The sequence below is a fragment of the Bactrocera dorsalis genome, chromosome 5 (genome assembly GCF_023373825.1).
Source record: "Bactrocera dorsalis isolate Fly_Bdor chromosome 5, ASM2337382v1, whole genome shotgun sequence".
NCBI classification, from domain to species: Eukaryota; Metazoa; Arthropoda; class Insecta; order Diptera; family Tephritidae; genus Bactrocera; species Bactrocera dorsalis.
The window spans coordinates 20,891,681-20,910,593 of NC_064307.1; the positions used below are offsets into that span (position 1 = coordinate 20,891,681).

The 18,913-nt window shown below is 38.0% G+C and overlaps 1 protein-coding gene across 1 annotated transcript in view; it reads left to right on the forward strand.

The window, feature by feature from the left end:
* The window catches only part of LOC105230122 (transmembrane channel-like protein), a 58,013-nt gene that overhangs the window by 29,986 nt on the left and 9,114 nt on the right, over positions 1-18,913 (forward strand). Inside the window, exons 4-13 of the mRNA XM_049457691.1 lie at positions 548-829; positions 2,934-3,061; positions 4,705-4,809; positions 10,075-10,263; positions 10,464-10,594; positions 10,774-10,884; positions 16,293-16,387; positions 16,569-16,665; positions 16,818-16,910; positions 17,095-17,250. Of these exons, the coding sequence (XP_049313648.1) occupies positions 548-829; positions 2,934-3,061; positions 4,705-4,809; positions 10,075-10,263; positions 10,464-10,594; positions 10,774-10,884; positions 16,293-16,387; positions 16,569-16,665; positions 16,818-16,910; positions 17,095-17,250 (1,387 nt within the window). The remainder of the gene's footprint in view (positions 1-547; positions 830-2,933; positions 3,062-4,704; positions 4,810-10,074; positions 10,264-10,463; positions 10,595-10,773; positions 10,885-16,292; positions 16,388-16,568; positions 16,666-16,817; positions 16,911-17,094; positions 17,251-18,913) is intronic.

Consider the following 18,913-nt stretch of genomic DNA (forward strand, 5'->3'; position numbering starts at 1 on the left):
ATAAAATTTAGACTTTATATGGCAAACTTATTTATTTGACAAGATATCTTCATGAAATTTTGTATGAAGTATTTTTCAAGACAACAGTACAATTTCTGAAGATATTGTCTAGATCGAACCAATACAGCATATAGCGGCAATATAAATAGAACGAATAAAATCATGCTGACCGATCACAATTTAAATACTAAAAATTGTATACCCTTTTATGCTTTAAGAAAATATACCTGAATAAGCTTCAATGCAGCCGAAGTGAAGATTTTTATTTTTCAATTCTATTAATTTTTGCGCTCACTAGCACAGCAGCAACGTGAAACATATTAAATCACGTATACGCCGTGTCCGCTCGCCGTGACAAATGTGCCGTTCACTTTTACGGCTTTTTACGACTCGCTTGCTCAGTGAGCTACTGTGTGTATGTGTATGTGCTTTTGATAACTACTTAGAATGACCATTTTGTCTTTTCTCCCATTTTCTGTTGTAGTTGTTTTTGTTGCACATTACTATCATGAACTCGCTACTCTACTTTGTTCTACACTTCTTGCAGATTCATCACCTCAAGGTCAATTGTGCGAAGCTTACAGCGCAGCTGCCAGTGCCAACGATAACAATAACAACAACAACAACACCAATCAGCAAAGCGACGACGAGTTAGACGATGACGAAGACTATTCGGTGTCTGTAACGGCGATAATACAACGGCGCGCCAGCGTACGCGGCTACAGGGGCAAGCGGGGCAGTCGTTATTCGCGCAGAGCTTCCAGTCCAATGGATCATTTGATGGACACCGTGGAGCGTAGACGCTCCAGCGTCTACACATCGAGTTCAGGCAAGTTAACGGTAGTTGGCGTGCGCTTTATTTCCTTTTAGTTCTTTTTTTCTTTTTTTTTTAGTGAAGTTTCTTGTGTGTTTTGTTTGTACGAACATCTGTAAATCGAGTGCCCGCCATAAAGCTCATGTGTGGCATGTGTTCGCTGCTTTACGACCACAAGCGTATTACAAGCTCATTTGTAGTTGTCGACGCCGCAGCAGCAGTAAACACGCAAGATAAGCCGAAAATTAGGCCAGCAAACAAACAAATCTTTCAATCTTTCGATTTGATCCTTTGTTACATCGCCTGGAAGTTGTCAAATGTCATAAATGCGTGCGTGCGTTCACGTGTGTGTGTGTGTGTGCATGTGTGCGTTCACTTGGGACCAGCTCCCCAACGTGACCCATTTGTTTGTGACATTTGGCTTTGGCGACGCACGAATGTAACTAATCAAAGCTGAGCAGCGAATTTATTCTGCTGTACGTGACTTTTTCTAATTTGATTTGTATTTTTTTATGGATTTTCTCCACTTTTTTGTTTTTGTTTATTTTTTTTATTTCATTGGCTCAACACAGCACATATATCATCGGTTTCGGGTATAATGACTTGGGCTTTTTGCTGATTTTTTCGAGTAACATACGAGCATATGAAAGTACAATATACACTTGATATGGGATGTAGACAGGGTGGTTCATAATATGCTTGGTTTTTTTTATAAATTTTACAAAAACTTTAATTTTGTTATTTTAGAGCATTTTTTAGACCACAATTTTATATGATACTGGCTATATATGTACAGGGTGGTTCATAAATAAGTATTTTCTTTTTATAAATATCACAAAAAAAAATTTGTTTTCTTTAGTGCATTTCTAGACTGATAATTTCATTCATATATACATAGTAGTATAGTATAGTAGAAGAGATCCATTATTTTTGCGTTCAAGAATTCATTTATCATAGTTAGACTGATCCGTTTTAGTAAAAAAAAATGAACCACTATCTTTGATAATTTGTTGCCATTTTGAAGTTGATTTCATAACACTTCTCTCAGAGAAACCCTCGTCCCCTTATTGGAAAGAAACCAGGATAGTCGATTTTCAGAAATGTTGAGGCCAATTTTACAATAGAAAAATCGTTTGCCACAGTGAATAGCTAGTTAACACTTCGTGCCTGGTTTGAACGATAGGAAGCTTGCATTAAGTCCTCCCAGCGAAGATCCGGGAGCTTCTGGCAAGTCATTATGGACAATAGTTTACTTCATAGGTTCTAATTAGTAGCAGCGCTGGTTCGAATTAAGAGTTTGGCGGTAGTGGCGCTGATGATTCTCTGCCAACCAAACCAAGCACAAAGTAAAATTTCTTGAACCATTTGCGTTGCCTCACCGTGATTCAACCACGACCAACGTTGTTTATCGTTGTCATAAGTAATCTACTTTTCATCAGCATATCCAACTGCCTTCGAAATGGTTCGATTTTGTTGGGATTTGTCCGCGATTGGCAGATGAATGCTCGATCTCTACTTTAACTCACCCATATATCGAGCTTCCTTTTATATTCAGTCTGATTCTAGTAGCTCCAAATATTTTTTTACCAATGCCTATATCCTGGGTGTACGCAGCTATGCCTACATGACGTTCGATAAAAGAACTAAACTTTTTTTGGTTATGGTCGGAATCGATTAAAAAATGTTTCATATGAATCACCCTATACATATTTGTTTTCTACTTTCTACCTCAAAATTTCGCTTATTTTCGATTTTTAGGAAAAGTTTTTTAATATTTTTTATACAAATCCACTTATATGTACTCAAACTGATATGTGTATTACATACAAACAAATTGTAAGCCAAAAGTAAACACGCATTTACCTAAACATATTTGTATGTATGTACATAACTCCATTTTTTGCGTACTTATTTTCCTTTTTCCTCTACTCTTTCACAAACAAAACGCAACAAATGATGAAAACATAAAAACGCAAATACCAATAAAAACAACAACGAAAACACCAACAAAAATGGCCCACAAAAAATACCAAACAACAAAAATGGACCACAAAATAAACACACAAAAATCATAAACAAACAACAAAATCACGCAAAATCCGCATCACAAACAACACAGATGAAGGCACAAATCAGGAGTCAACACAAGAGCAAATCTTCGAAAATATTCGTTTGCACAAAGAGGTTATACAATCGGTGAAATTACAGCCATGGCCAATGCGAAAAAAGCTAAAATTAGTACGACAGGTGAGTGATTAAGTACATACATCGGTATCGGTGTATTACACATACACTTCTCTGTTTGGAGTCACTCAGTCACTCAGCAGCTGCAATCTGTGAGCCGAAAAGTGTTGCTAATGGAAAAACGTTTTGCGAAAGGAAATAAAAAGGGCCATGAAATATAAACACAAGCAAACGGATTAGGACAGCTAAAAGGAAGGTAGCAACTTGAAAAGTAAGCAAGAACTCGGAAACATTTAGTTATGACTTTTGAGGTTAGACATTTTCTATTCTTAAAGATTCATTTTTCGAATGTAAAATGTAGTTTATCATCAGGAGTAAGAGCTGAGTCGAAGTCCAGAGCTGTATGGAAGCTCAACTGGTAATAGTCCCGGCTATGACATCAGTACGAAGCCTTAACTGTGTGTGGTACCACGGTGAACAGGAGCCATTGGAGTTCGCTCCAACCTGCACATGTGGACTGACCACCTGGAGTATGGTGTTAGTTGTGGTTAAAACCCAAATGCGGGAAGAACTGACACTTTCTCAGATGAATGTGGAGTCACCTTGCAACCGGGTGCCGGACCCAAAGTGCGGCAGAGGTTTTAGATAGGCCTCGAACCCTAACAAAGGTGGTTGGTGTGTCCATTTCACACTGCCAATTGGTACTGTAAATGCCTAGCATTTTAAGGGCGCTGAATAACGCCTGGGGTAGACGAGCAAATTGCTCGTCGTTACGAGGTAGTTTGGGGGTAAATGATCGGGTTCTTAGGAAGTGTGGAAGTTTCATGGTTAGGAAAATCAAGTGGTGGACGCGTGAGGTAACGTCGAAAAGGAGGACTGTCAGGCGATTGTGGCGAAAGTTTCAACGCGTCCGACGGTCCAATTCTGACATGCTGTCCCAGCTTAGGTATGAATTTAGTTGTGCGATGAAGGAGTATATGCATATATTGCTTAAAACTAAATAAAATGATTGGAGGAGTTTTGTTAGAGAGATTAGGAATGACCCCTGAGGTCAGATCTATGGATCTGCCGCGGTCGTAATATCACCTCTCTTCGCGTCGATGACACTCTGCTACCGTTGGAAAAAGTGTCCGGAGGTTCTGCTACGTGCGTTCTTTCCCAGGTCGGAGGTATAGATAGCTCAAGCACAAGAGGTACCTGTGCCTACATAAAATGACGGAGATTTGGGGTACGCCTTTTGCCCGGTTGGGTGTAAGTCGTCTCCAGATCCTGATAACTTAAGCGGAGAAATGAGCAAAAGCTTGTGGAACTTTATTCCAGAATAGCTGGAGGCCTTTTATAATAAGGGCGTCTAGGAGCGGTACTTTCCACGCGAGTGAAAAAGTGCTAGGGTTGTTCCTCTCCTGAAGTCCCCTGATCAATAAAATAAGGTAAGATTAAAAAATATTTAAATGACAAAGCTTTCAATCAGTTAAACTCCACATCGAATTCCATTAATTCGCCACAAAACGTCAATATATAGTTAACAAGTTGCTCCCAATCGAAATGTCAACTCACTTCCGGCTCAAATGATTAGCGCTGACTTGAGCATACCAAACAGACAAACAAATAATTTGAAGAGCAAAACAAACAATTTAACTTTTCACTTTTCCACTTTTCATAAACGCCGTTGTTCGCACACAAATACATCGATTGGTGCAACGAAGGCCAAGACATATGTGGCGCGGCACGAGGGAGCGCTGCAGGAGCGGTTCGCCATGTCGCGCAGCACGAAAGATTTGTGGGCGCGCTTTAAAATTTTAATAGCAGCGGTAAGTGCTTCCAGTCTACAAACACATTTATAGCACACGCACACACACATAAATGCTATTATTGCACTTGCACACACACAAACACAATCAACACATCCGGCGCTTTGGCTGGGCGAACGCGCTGTGGGACATACAGTTATGCCACATTTTTGCACTTTTATTATGTTTTCGCTTTTGATTTATCCGCTTTGGTATTTGCAGCCGCTAATGTTTACATAAGCATGCTTGTTAGCATATGCAACGTTGTAAGTGGCACGTGCGCACGCGTGTGTGTGTGTTTGTGTGAGAATTTGAATATCCGCTAGCTTTGTTGGCGCGCAGACGGTAGCGTTGTAAAGTGCCCGCTCTGACGCCTTAAGTATGTCACGTGCCACATGTGGCATGCGGCATGTTGTGGTTAAAGGGCGCCGCACCCCACTCACTTGCCACCTTCAACGGAAATTATGACTGACTCAACTCTCTTTGCTATTGTCACAATGTAGCAATTTGCCTCAAGCTGCTACAACTTGCCGCACAATATTAAAATTTCGTTGGAGCACACACACACATTCACTCATATCAGCGTATTTAAGCTGTTATATAAGCCTTTAAATATTAAAAGGTGCACGCATACATTTACACCCTGTCGGTGGCTGCCACTGCTGACACACTCACTTCCGTCTGCAGCGAGCTGCAAGTTGCACGCATACTTGTGGCATCAACTCGGCCACAAAAGCGCTTAAAGTTTTTCAAGTCATCATAAATGCAGTGGAGTTGGCACGACATGACCGGGCGACGTTGCATGCTTCACGGCATTGACAACAAGTGCGACAAATAGGTAAAGGCGTAAGGGAGCACATAACCTGTACTTATAACGCATATACAGTGGCGGGTGCTAAAATGGAAGCACGTAAAACTTGTTTAATAACAGAGACTTGGATAGCTGGTAAAATTCGATAAAAAGCCAGGGTTTTGAAGACTTTAAAGGCATATGCATTTGGACTAAACATCTAAGAACCCAATATTTTTGACTAGTCAATATCTGATGACAACTCTAATTGGAGCGCCGTCATTTAAAATATCTATTCGAGGACAATATTTATCAATATAGTAACGAAAACGGTCCAATAAGAACTTGGGATCTAGTAGAATATACTCAGCTCATAGATGTTTCAACTTCTTAGATCAAGGTAAGCCTCCGTAGCGACGAAGACATCCTCATACGACTCGAGTTTTGTTCGGCGAGTAACTTTTTTCAAGTTTGGAAAAAAGAAAGAAGTGATCCGGAACCAAATGTGGTAATATGCTGGAATAGCAGGCGTTCGTTGCCTAATTGGACCAAATTGTGCGGATCGATAACGGAAATGTGAGGCGATGCGTTGTTACGGTGATACAGCATAAGTTTCTTGGCCAAATGCCGAATCGATCCAATAATCAAATTTGTCTTTACCCGAGTAGTTTTCGGTATCGATCGCATCTTCCAAATTGAAAAAAACAGTAGTCATCATCTTTTCGAACCATAGGACGGTCTGCCTTATCATCATGGACAATTTATCAAGTGATTTTCACTCTTTCAAATCTATGCTTCTTTGACGGTCATGAAACGGCGTAATAACACCTTCGGATTGTACCAAAATAGCATCATTTCTGTGAAGGAGTCTGCCAGTTTCAGTTCTTGTTGGGATTGACCAAACGCGACACCCATTATACAGAAAGCGTTCTCATGCCAAAAGCCTGTCTCAACTAGTTGGCGTAACTTCAACCGACGTTCTGTCAAGAGAAAATCGTGCACTGTACCCTAAACCTAGAATAGGCTGGCGCGCTGAAACTCTTTGATGACACAGTGGTATTTCACTTCCATTAAAGAATTTTATCACCGACCAATACGATGCTCCTACCTTTTTTTTAAATCCGCGGACACTGGCGTTTACAAAACATACTTACGAACCCGATTCAGCGGAAATTTTGACAGTAACTGCCTCTGGAGTTCTACTACTTATTCAATCCTACGGGAATGTGCTTAAATAAAGATATTTTTTTCTTGTGATAGTGACACCATCCGGTGGAGATGCAGAATACTTATCGGACCACCGCCATACACATTACAGAGGAACAGAAGTCTTGCTTTAATAGCCATAACTGAAGAGATCTGTTTTAAAACGAATCTTCTTACGGTCAGGTCCAACCAATGCGCTTAAGATGATCGTACATCAACTGCCAATAGACGTCTTTACTCGGAAAGTAGCTGCAAGTTCTGCTATAATAAAAGAGGGATTTTGAGGATCGAACAGAAATTATTATAGACATAGCGTCACCTGATTCCACTGAACTTAAGTAAATCACACTATTTTATACCAAGGTTAGATTTCCAATATCACTTTTGGGTAAGGTTATCTTTAGACGTCAATAGGGAAGAGGTTTATTAGAGGTGGATGGTACAACATCTATCTATACTGATGGGCCGAAATAGACCACGTAGTAGGTTCTTTTGAACTGGACACCTCTCTCTCTCTCTATCTGGCTACCAACTTAATCCAATAGCTGCTGGCGCTATCAACGAAACTAAATAATTCTAGTGTAGTAAATAAAGGCAGGAAGGCTTTAAGCTTACTGGCAAGCTAACTCCACCTGCCCTTAATTGGGGTTCCCGGCCACATAAGCATTTTCGGTTATGAAAAAGCGGATGAGTGGGTCAAACTAGGAGCCTCTTTAGATGAGCCGGAAGCGGAGTTAACACTATGTTCGCTGGGAATGATCAAAAGAGATCTAAATACTCACTATCAGCGAATAGCGCAGTGCAGATGGAAATCAATAATCAACTGCAACATAACGAAGCAGATGTGGATCAATATGATAAGGATAGAATCAAGGACCTACTAAATAGGTCCAGGAGAAGTATTTACAGAATTACAGCTAATTTAACGAGACATTTGGAGAGCATGAGCTAAAAAGGAATCTGTATATGCTCAGCTATATCACAGACCAGCTACAAAATACTTGGAACCCATCAGGCACCAAAGCTTGAATGGCTGTCTACGAAAAGCAGAACGTATATAAGTTGGCTGCATCCTTACGAAATTTATGATCCCATTTCGTCCTTTATACTTGAACTCCCATGCAACTTCTTACACCTCTTCCAATTCTATGTCCATGACTGTATGCCTACACCTGCTTATTTACACACCTGTTTATAGCACAAATGAGAAAACACAACACGATGGCAGATTGTGGACGCTATATTGCGGCACTCAGGGGAGTTGTAGCAACACGACCGTTTGCGGTTTTACGCCACCGACAAGCGTTGCACTTTAATTTGCACCACAAAATTTTAACGGCAGTTAATGGCAACTGTTTTTATTATTTTTATGCATCCTGTATTTTTTATTGTTTTTATGCACATTTATTGCTGTTGTTGTTGTTGTTTCGGTGTGTTGACAAACCATCTTTGGCGCTGTGATTGCTTGCGCTCGCTGCCTTGCGCTGCAAATTGAAAGTGAGGTTAAGCGCTTTGGCGCACGGCACCCCGACGTGTCAATCAACGTCACTGCAATTTGCGCCATAAGCACGCTTTTCAATGGCAATACGTCAATAAATTTAATATACATACACATCTATATGAGTATGTGTGAGTGGTGGGTCTCCAAGTGAGACTTGTGCTGGGAGAATTTAATATTTTTCCCAACTTAACGGGCTTCAAAGCTGTTACCAAACGGAAGCAAAATGCAAAGAAATAAATATGAGATTATTGTGGGTTGTTGAATGTGTGTGTGAAATAAAATTACAGTTACACGTGTGCTTTAAGTACATTAAAATGTGTTAGTTAAGAAGTGGCTTTTTTTATGCTTCACATATATGGCAAACATACATACATATAGACTAAAAGAAATAAATATACTCGCAGATATATCAACATATATTCATATGGGTGCTGTTTTAATTTACTATACCCTGATCAGCATATATTAACCCTGCCAAGAAGGAAACGACGGAGACCCTATAAAAGTTTGTCCATATATTTATAGCATATACCCGAATTGCTTTAGAGCCTAGATATTTATCTGAAATTTTGCACACGTTCTTTTTTCGTCAAGCAGCTGCTTATTTGTCGAAAGCGCCAGTATCGGACCATTATAGCGTATAGCTACCATACAAACTGAACGATCAAAATCACGTCCTTATATGAAAAGCTCTCTTATTTGAAGAAATATCTTCACGAAATTCGGCACGAAATTTTACTCAAAGCAAGCCTATAATCTCTGAATATTTTATCCAGATCGGACCGCTATAGCATATAGCTGCCATATAAACTGAACGATCAAAATCACGCCCTTATATGGAAAACTTTCTTATTTAATGAGATATGTTCAAGAAATTTTGCAAAATATATTACTTAAAGAAACCCTAGAATCTCTGAATATTTTGTCCAAATCGGATCACTATAGCATATAGCTACCATACAAACTGAACGATCAGAATCAGAACCTTGTGTAAAAAACTTTCCTATTGGATGGGATATCTTCAGGAAATTTGGCACGAATTTTTGTCCAAAGAAAATCTAAAATCTCAGAATATTTTATCCAGATCAGACCGCTATAGCATATAGCTGCCATACAAACTGATCGTTTAGAAGCACGTCCTTATATGGAAAACGTTCCTATTTGATGAGTTATCTTCAAGAAATTGGGGAAGAATAATTATTTAAAACAACCCTACAACTGCTAAACATTTTATTGAGATCAGACTACTATAGCATATAGCTGCCATACAATCTGAACGATTAAAATTTCGTCTTTATATGAAAAACTTTCCTATTTGATGAGATATCTACACAAAATTTGGCACAAACAATTATCCCCTACAACCCTACAATTTATTAACTGTGTTGTTTAGATCGGACTATTATAGCATATAGCTGCCATACAAACTGAACGATCAAAATCACATCATTATATGAAAAGCTCTCTTATTTGAAGAAATATCTTCACGAAATTCAGAAAAAATTATTATCCAAATAAAACCTACAATCTTTTAATATTTTGTCCAAATCGGATGACTATAGCATATAGCTGCCATACAAACTGAACGATCAAAATTTCGTCCTTATATGCAAAAAATTTCTTATTTGTTAAGGGTATTATTCGTTGCACCCCAAGTTAACGTTTTTTCTTGTTATTTTATTTTATTTTATTTACTTATTTTTTTGAAAATAATTTCCAATTATTTATCACTCGTTTCACATTACACATCTTCACATTTCAATGGCATCGTTTACCTTCCGCGCCGTAGCGCTGGTTACATTGGAAACGCGAAACCGTTAGCTTTCTCACCGTGCTGATCCCCTGGGAGTTGCGCATCAAGGAGATTGAATCGCATTTCGGCTCCGGCGTCGCATCACATTTCACCTTCCTGCGCTGGCTTATGTGGGTGAACACCATGATAGCCATACCGTTGGTGGCGTTTGTCATCGGTCCCGAGGTGAGTGTAGCGCTGAATAATTTCAATCATTTCGTCAATGTCAAATTTTCACATCATCATACCTGCCGCCTGGCGCTTATCATACACATACATACCTACTTACTTATCATCATCCACCCATCATCATCGTCCTCGTCATCAACCGTTGCTCGCGTCTACCATTTATCAACGTGCAAATTCGCTTTATTGCATCTCAACAGTATTTTGCAACAAAAAAGGACGAAACGGATCCGCGTAAGCGTATGACGGAGCACGAGTATAAAGTCGCTGGCAATTTCTTTACATTTTGGGAATTTGAAGGTTACATCAAGTACTCACCGATGTTTTATGGGTAAATATGCAAATGTGAAAAATAACATTTTTTTTATTTATACACAGGCAAATGTATTTATATATCACATATATATATACCTACATTTATTTAATGTGTTTATATAATAACCTTAAGCCATTTATTAAGCTGATCCACTTAATCAAACTTATCTTCATTTGTTCGGTGTCCTTTTGCAGTTATTACTCGAATATTTCCGGTGCGAGCACTTTGGGTTATAAATTGCCTATGGCATACTTTCTAACGGCTGTTGTTGTTTATATCTACAGTTTTGTGGCCACCTTAAGGAAGTAAGTAAATCAAATGTGAAGTATGCTTAAGTTATTTACATACATATGCTTAATATATACATATGTAAATTTTCAAGAAAAAATTTCTCTAGTTAATTTTTAAAAATGAAGTTTGAATTAAAATGTAAAGTGAAATTATTCACTTACATAGTGTTTTATCGCGCTCATAAAGGACGCTTCAATTGCATTTGAACTTATTTCAAAGACTTATTTATATTTTAATAGGTTAGGTTAGGTTATGGCTCAGAACTAAACCTGGCACCAAAGATAACACAGCATCCCACTTTAATAACTGGAAACGCAGGTTCTTTGTGATACCCAAAACGCCAAGCTATAAATCACCAGATTCTTATAGATCTACGAAGCGTCTTGTAGTACGCTACAAAAGGCGGCTGAACATAAATCTCATGACCTACGCCAGGTTTGGCAAAGGTGAAAAAAGTCTGGAAACAGTTGTAGTGTTGAGAAAAAAGTGCCTACATAATTTCACCTCGCCATCCACCCCACAGCACTGGCAATTTTTATCCGACAAGAAATATAGCCGCACTACATGTGAGACTACCGAGCAGTGTTCTATCAGAACACTTATAATTGCGGCGACATACACCTTGGTAAAAGAAAGTAAGGTCTTCTTTTTTCATTCCACACTGAGCCTGAAGGCTGTGGCAACAAGTTCTGGTTGTTGACCAGCGCATACCAGGCGGTAGTTCAATAGATCCAATGGTTGAGCGTAACAGCACAACAGTGTATCGATTCGTTCCCAATCTGATGAAGTTGCCTTTTTTAGAAAGTTTATCAGCTTAGCTGTTTCGAGCGTTTTTGTTGAGAGCCGGTACTTAAACAGATCGGAAAACAAAGTAGCTTGCTATTAGTGGATAAAGAGGTGAAACACTCCGTGACTTGACTTGAGCGCAATATCAGCCAGCTCAAGACGAGTATTCTATTTACCTAATTCTATGAATAAAAACTTTAATCATTTGACCCACTTCTGCATTTTGTTAGGTTTAATTAAGGTCACTTGCATTTCAAGCTCTTCACATTGAGTGAGAAAAAGCCTTAAACATCAATAATCATATCACAACATATACAGATTTGAGCAAACATTATCTTTCAATTAATTTTGCGAACTCAACACAGTAATTGTCAATTATGGCAACTAATTAAATTATTAGACACTTTTCTACACCAGCCAGGACAATAAATGACGTCTTTATTAAAATCGCGCAATGTGAGATTAGGACGATTATTTATGACCTATGGTCAAAACTTTTGGACTTCCACCAAACCACACATTTTACACAAACCAATACATGCAACTACAAGCCACAATGAAACAAAAACGTTGGCAAAAATTTATTATCAGAATTTAATGGTCACGCGCGAGGCATTAACGAGCCCACATGACTGTGCCATCATTTATGTCTTCAGATATATGCTGGTTTATTAGGAGATATCCATGAATTTGTTAGCAAATTGTTTGTGTGCGGCCTTCACACACATAATTATACAGATATATTTTGAGTCCGCACTACATGCGCCAATAACCTTGCAATTCAACAGAAAGTAGGCACGCATTAACACAAATATGTCGTCGGGAATTATGTTTATTTCGTAATTTAGCACCGATACTCGAAGAAGAAAAGATTTTTATACCCTGAATGGCGTATATTAAGTTTAACATGAAGCATCTAGCCCCCGTTAACGTCCATTAAAGGAATATAGTTATAAGTAATCAGCGTGACGAGCTCAGTCTCTCAGTTATCGAAATGAAATTTTGCACACATCCATTTCTCCATAAGAAGCTACTCATTTGTGGAAACCACCGAAATCGGGCCACTATAGAGCATAGCTGCCATATAAACTGACCAGTTAAAGTCAAGTCCTTATATAGAAAAAAATTTGATACGGAAGGATATCTTTACGAAATTTGCCGTAGATTTTTATCTAGAACGGCGCTACAAACTCGGAAGAAATTACTCAGAACAGGCTACTATATGTAGCTTACAGCTGCCATACAAACTGTCCGAACAAAATCAAGCTTTTAAAGAAAAACTTTTTTATTTTGTGTAGGCCATTATAGCTCCGGCACAACCGAAATTAATTTTTTTTGTTGTTTTTTGTTTTACTACTCGTACTCGTATTCCCACACTAACAAACTCCCAGCAGCCACATAAATTGACACCATATCAACACCTCCCAAACTCCTCAACTGTTACCCGCGTATGTGTGTGTGCTACGTGTCCAGCATGAGTCCACAGCGCCGTTATTGAGAGCTCGCTTTTATTGCCACTTTGGCACACAGAATTTTATTTATTAAGCATTTTTGCTGCAAACGCGTGTATTACTCTGCTGCTGACTTGCTTGTTGAGGCAAACACCATTTTATATCTTTTATTGTTGCTGTTATCTTATATGTGGGCGTGTACTGTGCTTGCTTGCATAAGTATGCTGTTTACTGACCAGCTAATATATTTTATGATTTCTCTTTAGCTTATATTTATTATTATCTCTTGCTTTGTAGTAGCGCATAACTAATGCAATTGACTGGAGAAGTTAACGCCACGGCGTATGCGTAACCTACGACAATTACTCTTGTGTTTATTGAGAGTCAATCGATATATTTTCAAGAGGAGATATTGAATTGATTGGCTTGTATAATACGTTTGTTTAAAGTAAATTAATTTAAGTGTGACTATTACTACTCATTTAGTCCATTCAATTTCAGTAGAGTCATACGAGATAAAATTTTAAAAATAAGCTTTCCTTTTACGATAGCCAGCCAAATGTATATTAAAGTACGCAAGCGCAAAATAATATAAAATTCATATTTTTTTTTTAATTCGATATAATCTTTTTTTTTGGGGTATAAAAATTAATTTTGGAAATTATTTTTAATTAAGATTTAAATTGGAATTATGAAATGTAAATAATTTTTGCATTATTTGCAAGCCTGGTTCCCTGATTTTGTGGAAAAAATCAACAAAGTTTTAGTGTCTTGATTTAAAAACAAATTTTGTTCACAAACTGTTCAATCTACACATCTGTTACTCGTACTATATAATAACTAAGGAGAGTTCCTCCCCCAAAAGAGAAAAGTTGTACATTTATTCCATAATAAGTGACGATTTGCGAAGAAAAAGACTTTGAGTTGCAAGTACAAAATTATGTAGTCTCTCAAAATTCAACTCTGGTTCCGCCCCTGTCCCTTATGGAGTAAGAAGACCAGTCTTGAAACAAATGCCACTAGTTATAAAAACAGAAAATGTATAGTAAATATTTAATAGAGGTAAAATTCTGTGTAGGTACTTCTAAAAAACTATTTTTATATTAAGGATCACATTACTGCTACGCCCATTTGAACTGGTGAATGCAATAGGCATTAGCCCAACCATAGTATGAAGAGCAATTTCTAAGTTGTAGTCCCACAGAAGTAGGAAAATGTCTTCATGAAAAATATTCCTTCTCTACACCTTTCGAAGAATTTTAAAATAATAATTCTAATGGATTTGCACTCAATGGTTGCACTAATGGCATCAGACTTTATCCTCCTAATGATGAATTTCATTATTGAATTCATCCAAGTGAGAATACCACTAGACGTGAGTGGAGAAGAGATTTTGTAGGGAAAAAGAATAATATATCCATTTATAACGACGGGTCCGAAATGGACTGCCAATTAGGAACCTAGGTATACTCCACGTATCTTGATATATCATATATCAAACTCATTTAGGTAGTAAACTCAGCTAGCATCTTTTAAGCAAAAGTATTAGGCATAAAGGAGTATATGGAGAGTATAACAAAAGTTATGTTCTAAACTAGCTCTAAACAAATCTAACTGGATCAGACTATATCCTCCTAGGGATGAATTTCAATAGTGACTTGCAGGTGAGAATTCCATCTAGACGTGAATGGAGAAGAGGTTTTGTAGGGTAGGAGAATGCTATAATATCTATATACTATCTCTATATCTATACTCTATCTATAATGACGAATTTAAAATGGACTGCTAAGTAGGGATATAGAAATACTACGAGGAACTTGATTTATCTCTGCCCATTCGTTTACCTAACTTAACTAGCATCTTTTAAGCAGAAGGACGAAGCATAGAGAAAGCATATGGAGTTCTACGAAATAACTTGGAAGAATACAGTCATTTACCATATACACAAATAGCCAGAGGACATTGCTAACCTGGTCATCACCAAAGATAAACTTGAGCTTGGCAAACAAATTGAGCAAGGCTTTAAGCTCAATGGCAGGTCAACTCCACTTGTCCATAATTTGCGTTCCCGGTCATAGAACCATTTCCGGCAACAAAAAACTAGACGAGCTAGCCAAGTCAGCAACCTCTCAAGACGAGTATGAGGCGGAGAGAGAGCTAAAATCCAATTTGAACAAGTATTTCAGAACAGAAATCTACAACTAAATACAAGATAGGGAAAAAGATATGGCCAAAATAATACTACAAAAACTATGAAAAAGTATATACAGACTGACAACTACCATAAGAAAACACGCGTTTAAAATGTGAATGGTCCACAACAACACCTATTTTAGCCGCAGATACAAACTCGAAGCAAGTAAGCGAATGGCTATATACTTTCTCTGCGAGTGTCCAGCTATCAGAGCCCCGATATTGAACAATGGAAAAATGTAGCAATATTTAAAGATCTTACGACTATTGTATCAAAATACCGCATTTAGCGCTAATTCAGCCTAAAGAGACTGCACTCTTACTTGTCTATATTATACCAACCAACTGAGAGTATTAGAAATAATAAAAAGTTTTCGATTCGATGATGTTTTTATAAAACGTTTTTCATCTCAAAAACAAAAGTTTGATTATCTCAGTTAGATAAAATATAGTGATTTGAAATTTGGAATTTTTTCAATAAAAATAAAAAAAGTTTCTGAGAATAATAATTTTGTCGCGGGAATTTCTAATGTTTGAAAAGCCAACCTCTGAATATGTGATGGTTATTTTTGAGAAATGAAAATTAGTTGGTGAAATTTTAGTTTGAATGAAAAAACGATTTTCCTATGTTAAATGAATGAGAACCTAAAACAAAAAATAGCGACCCTTAGAGTTAAGCTACAGCACCTGGCTTGAGGGAGGTTTTTTTTTAGTCAATCACTAATTTTTGAGGGGGTAAGGGTTGGAAAAAATTAAAAAAAATTTTTTTTGAAGCACTCAAGTGTATGACCTGTCAGACGTCTTAACAACCTCCTGTGGTTAACCCAAAATTTGGAAATATTATTAAAACCCCAATCGAATGTTCCTTTTTTCTAATAATTTTCAATAAAAATTAATTTATTTAAAAAGTGTATACATTAAGTAATTGGAGAACTATTATTTTTTGGAAATAATTACTGTTTTAATTCAAATTGTATTTTACTATTGCACAGAATGGCCGAAAACTCTCGAAACTCTAAACTCTCTCTCAAAGATGACGAATGCACTTTTACTTGGAAACTTTTCACCGGTTGGGATTTCATGATTGGTAAGCTCAATAAAAACAATGAATTTGCCTCCTTTCAGGTTTAAGTAAAATAAATAAATATATACACATACAATGTCATACATATATACCACAACACCTTCAATAATTCACTATTCACTTCAATAGTTCCTTTTGTTAACGCATATATTACACTGACTTCCTTCAATTATTTACATTTCAGGCCACGCCGAAACAGCGCACAACCGAATCGCCTCGGTGGTGGTCGGCTTCAAGGAGGTTTTGCTCGAAGAAGCCGAAAAGAAGAAGGATAATCGCAAGTGAGCCTCAAACTTAATTAATTAGTTATCGGCGAGTGTGCGCTTTCAGTTTTAAATGCCGTCATTTTTAACTTCAACTTATGCTTTAATGTTTGCCACTTCTCTTTCTCCTTCTTTTTTGTTTACTTTCCGTTTTCGGCGTGACATCGCAGTTGGCGCATAATCCTGCAGCGCATTTTGGTGAATCTGGTTGTGATGGGCTTATTGGCTGCCTCCGCTTACACTGTCGTCGAGTTGGTTAATCAGTGAGTATCGTTATGCGTACGAATGCCGTTATGTGTAGCGGCATTGATTTTTCTCTGGCGTATCTTTTATGTTCTTCGTATGCAACACGCGTGCGATTTTTTATTACAAATTGAATTTTTCAATACTTTGTCTGCCTGTGACGGCTTTCGCATTGATTTTGCTCTTTCGTTACTTTTCGCACAGCTCGGAGCAATTGGCGCGTAATGGCAATTTACTGAGTCGCAATGCGGTTAACATCACCATCACGCTGCTGGCGTTCTTCATGCCGATGATATTCGACGCATTGGGATTATTCGAAAATTGGCATCCGCGGCAGCAGTTGCGCTTGCAATTGGCACGGTACGGTAACGGTTATTTTTATTTAAAGCACAGAGATTGTGAATGCATCACGTGATTTTTGGAATATTGAATTTTTTAGGGAACTAATTGCATACAAATGTTAGGTTAGGATTGAATATTTTTAAAGTTTCCAAAGCTTTTCCCTTAAATATTTACCTCTCGACTGGATTGGCTTTGTGATTACCAGGTTCCACAAGAAATCCGATTATCTACCATAGTCTATCATTCCCAATTCTTTCGTACTGTATGGCATTCTTAAAATCGAAACATATTATCGAGGTAGGTTAGGTTAGGTTAGGTTAAATGATCGATTCTAACAGAAATCTCACAGAAACAGCTTATTTCACCGGTCCATTGTAGTAAAAATAAAACTCTAAATTTGTCATAAAGACTTTCATAAATCGACAAAGCGCTTTCAGTAGATCATAAATTTGTTTAGACGACTTATGAGGTCGACTATGTCTCCCGGTTCGCCGAAGTTATAACTGCCGAGAAGTTAGACAATGGAGGAGCAAGTGGCTTTGGCAATTTTCGTAAGCCTGAATTTTTATCCTTTTTCTTCTTCTTTATTGGCTTGGACACCTCTTACCGGATAAACCCCCATTTAACAACAACGTGTCTTCTTCCTCTTCGCTGTTTGGCGCCAATTGAAGATTCCAGCTGGCCAGGTCCTTCTCCACCTGATCTTTCCAACGAACTGGAAATGTTCCTCTTAGTATGCTTCCCGCGGTGGATACTGCATCAAATACTTTTAAAGCTGGAGCATCTTCATTGGATCTTACAATATGAATATCCGTTGGAAAATGTCCAGTAAGAACTCCGTACTCGAGGCCAGAAAGATTTCGCAATTCCACAGGAACTAGTCGTCGACCAACGCATGCTAAGCGTACACGAGGTCATAGGTTCAACGCTAGAACATAAGATGACAACGAAGATCTAACTCGTTCTCACTGCGACGTGAGTGAAGTAGAGTACCCCCTTTTTCTAACTCATCGGCTTTGCAGCAAAAATCTTATAGGAATAGTACTCCTTCGCATAATAGTCCTTGCTCATTTCGATCATATATGTAGATCTTACGATAAGAGAAGTAAGCAGAAAACTTTCAACTTTGTTACTGTTAAAGCTTGTTTTGGTGTTCCAAATAGTATCCTGATATAAACCTGGTGTCGCCCCTTAATCCATACGATTTCGAAACGATCAATGTCGTCATCATTATCATTTAAAATACCTTCATCAAATACTTGATTGAAACAATAGATGGCAGAGGAACAGATTTGGTCTTGGAACACTACCAGCACAAAGCATGCCACAAAAGTACTTTGAGGTGGTGTGGATAGAGTGAGCAAACCAAAAGGTTCCCAATTTTAAGAAATTAGAAATTTGATGACATGATAAGCGTTATCACAAGGCACTTTCCTCTTAGATCTCTCCTTCGGAAACTTGGTACAGTGGAATACAGGTCATGAGCGGAGGATGTTGAAATGTTAGAATATTTTCTTTGCCAATGAACAACCTTCAGCTGGCTGAGGCAGGATGGAAATCTATGGCTTTTAAAGTTCCAAACTGGGAGTGAAAAAGTTAAGAAATACAGTAGAGGTTTCAGAACACATTGAGTCTGATGATAGCTCAAGTACGTCAGGTACAAGGAACTAGTATGAAGATC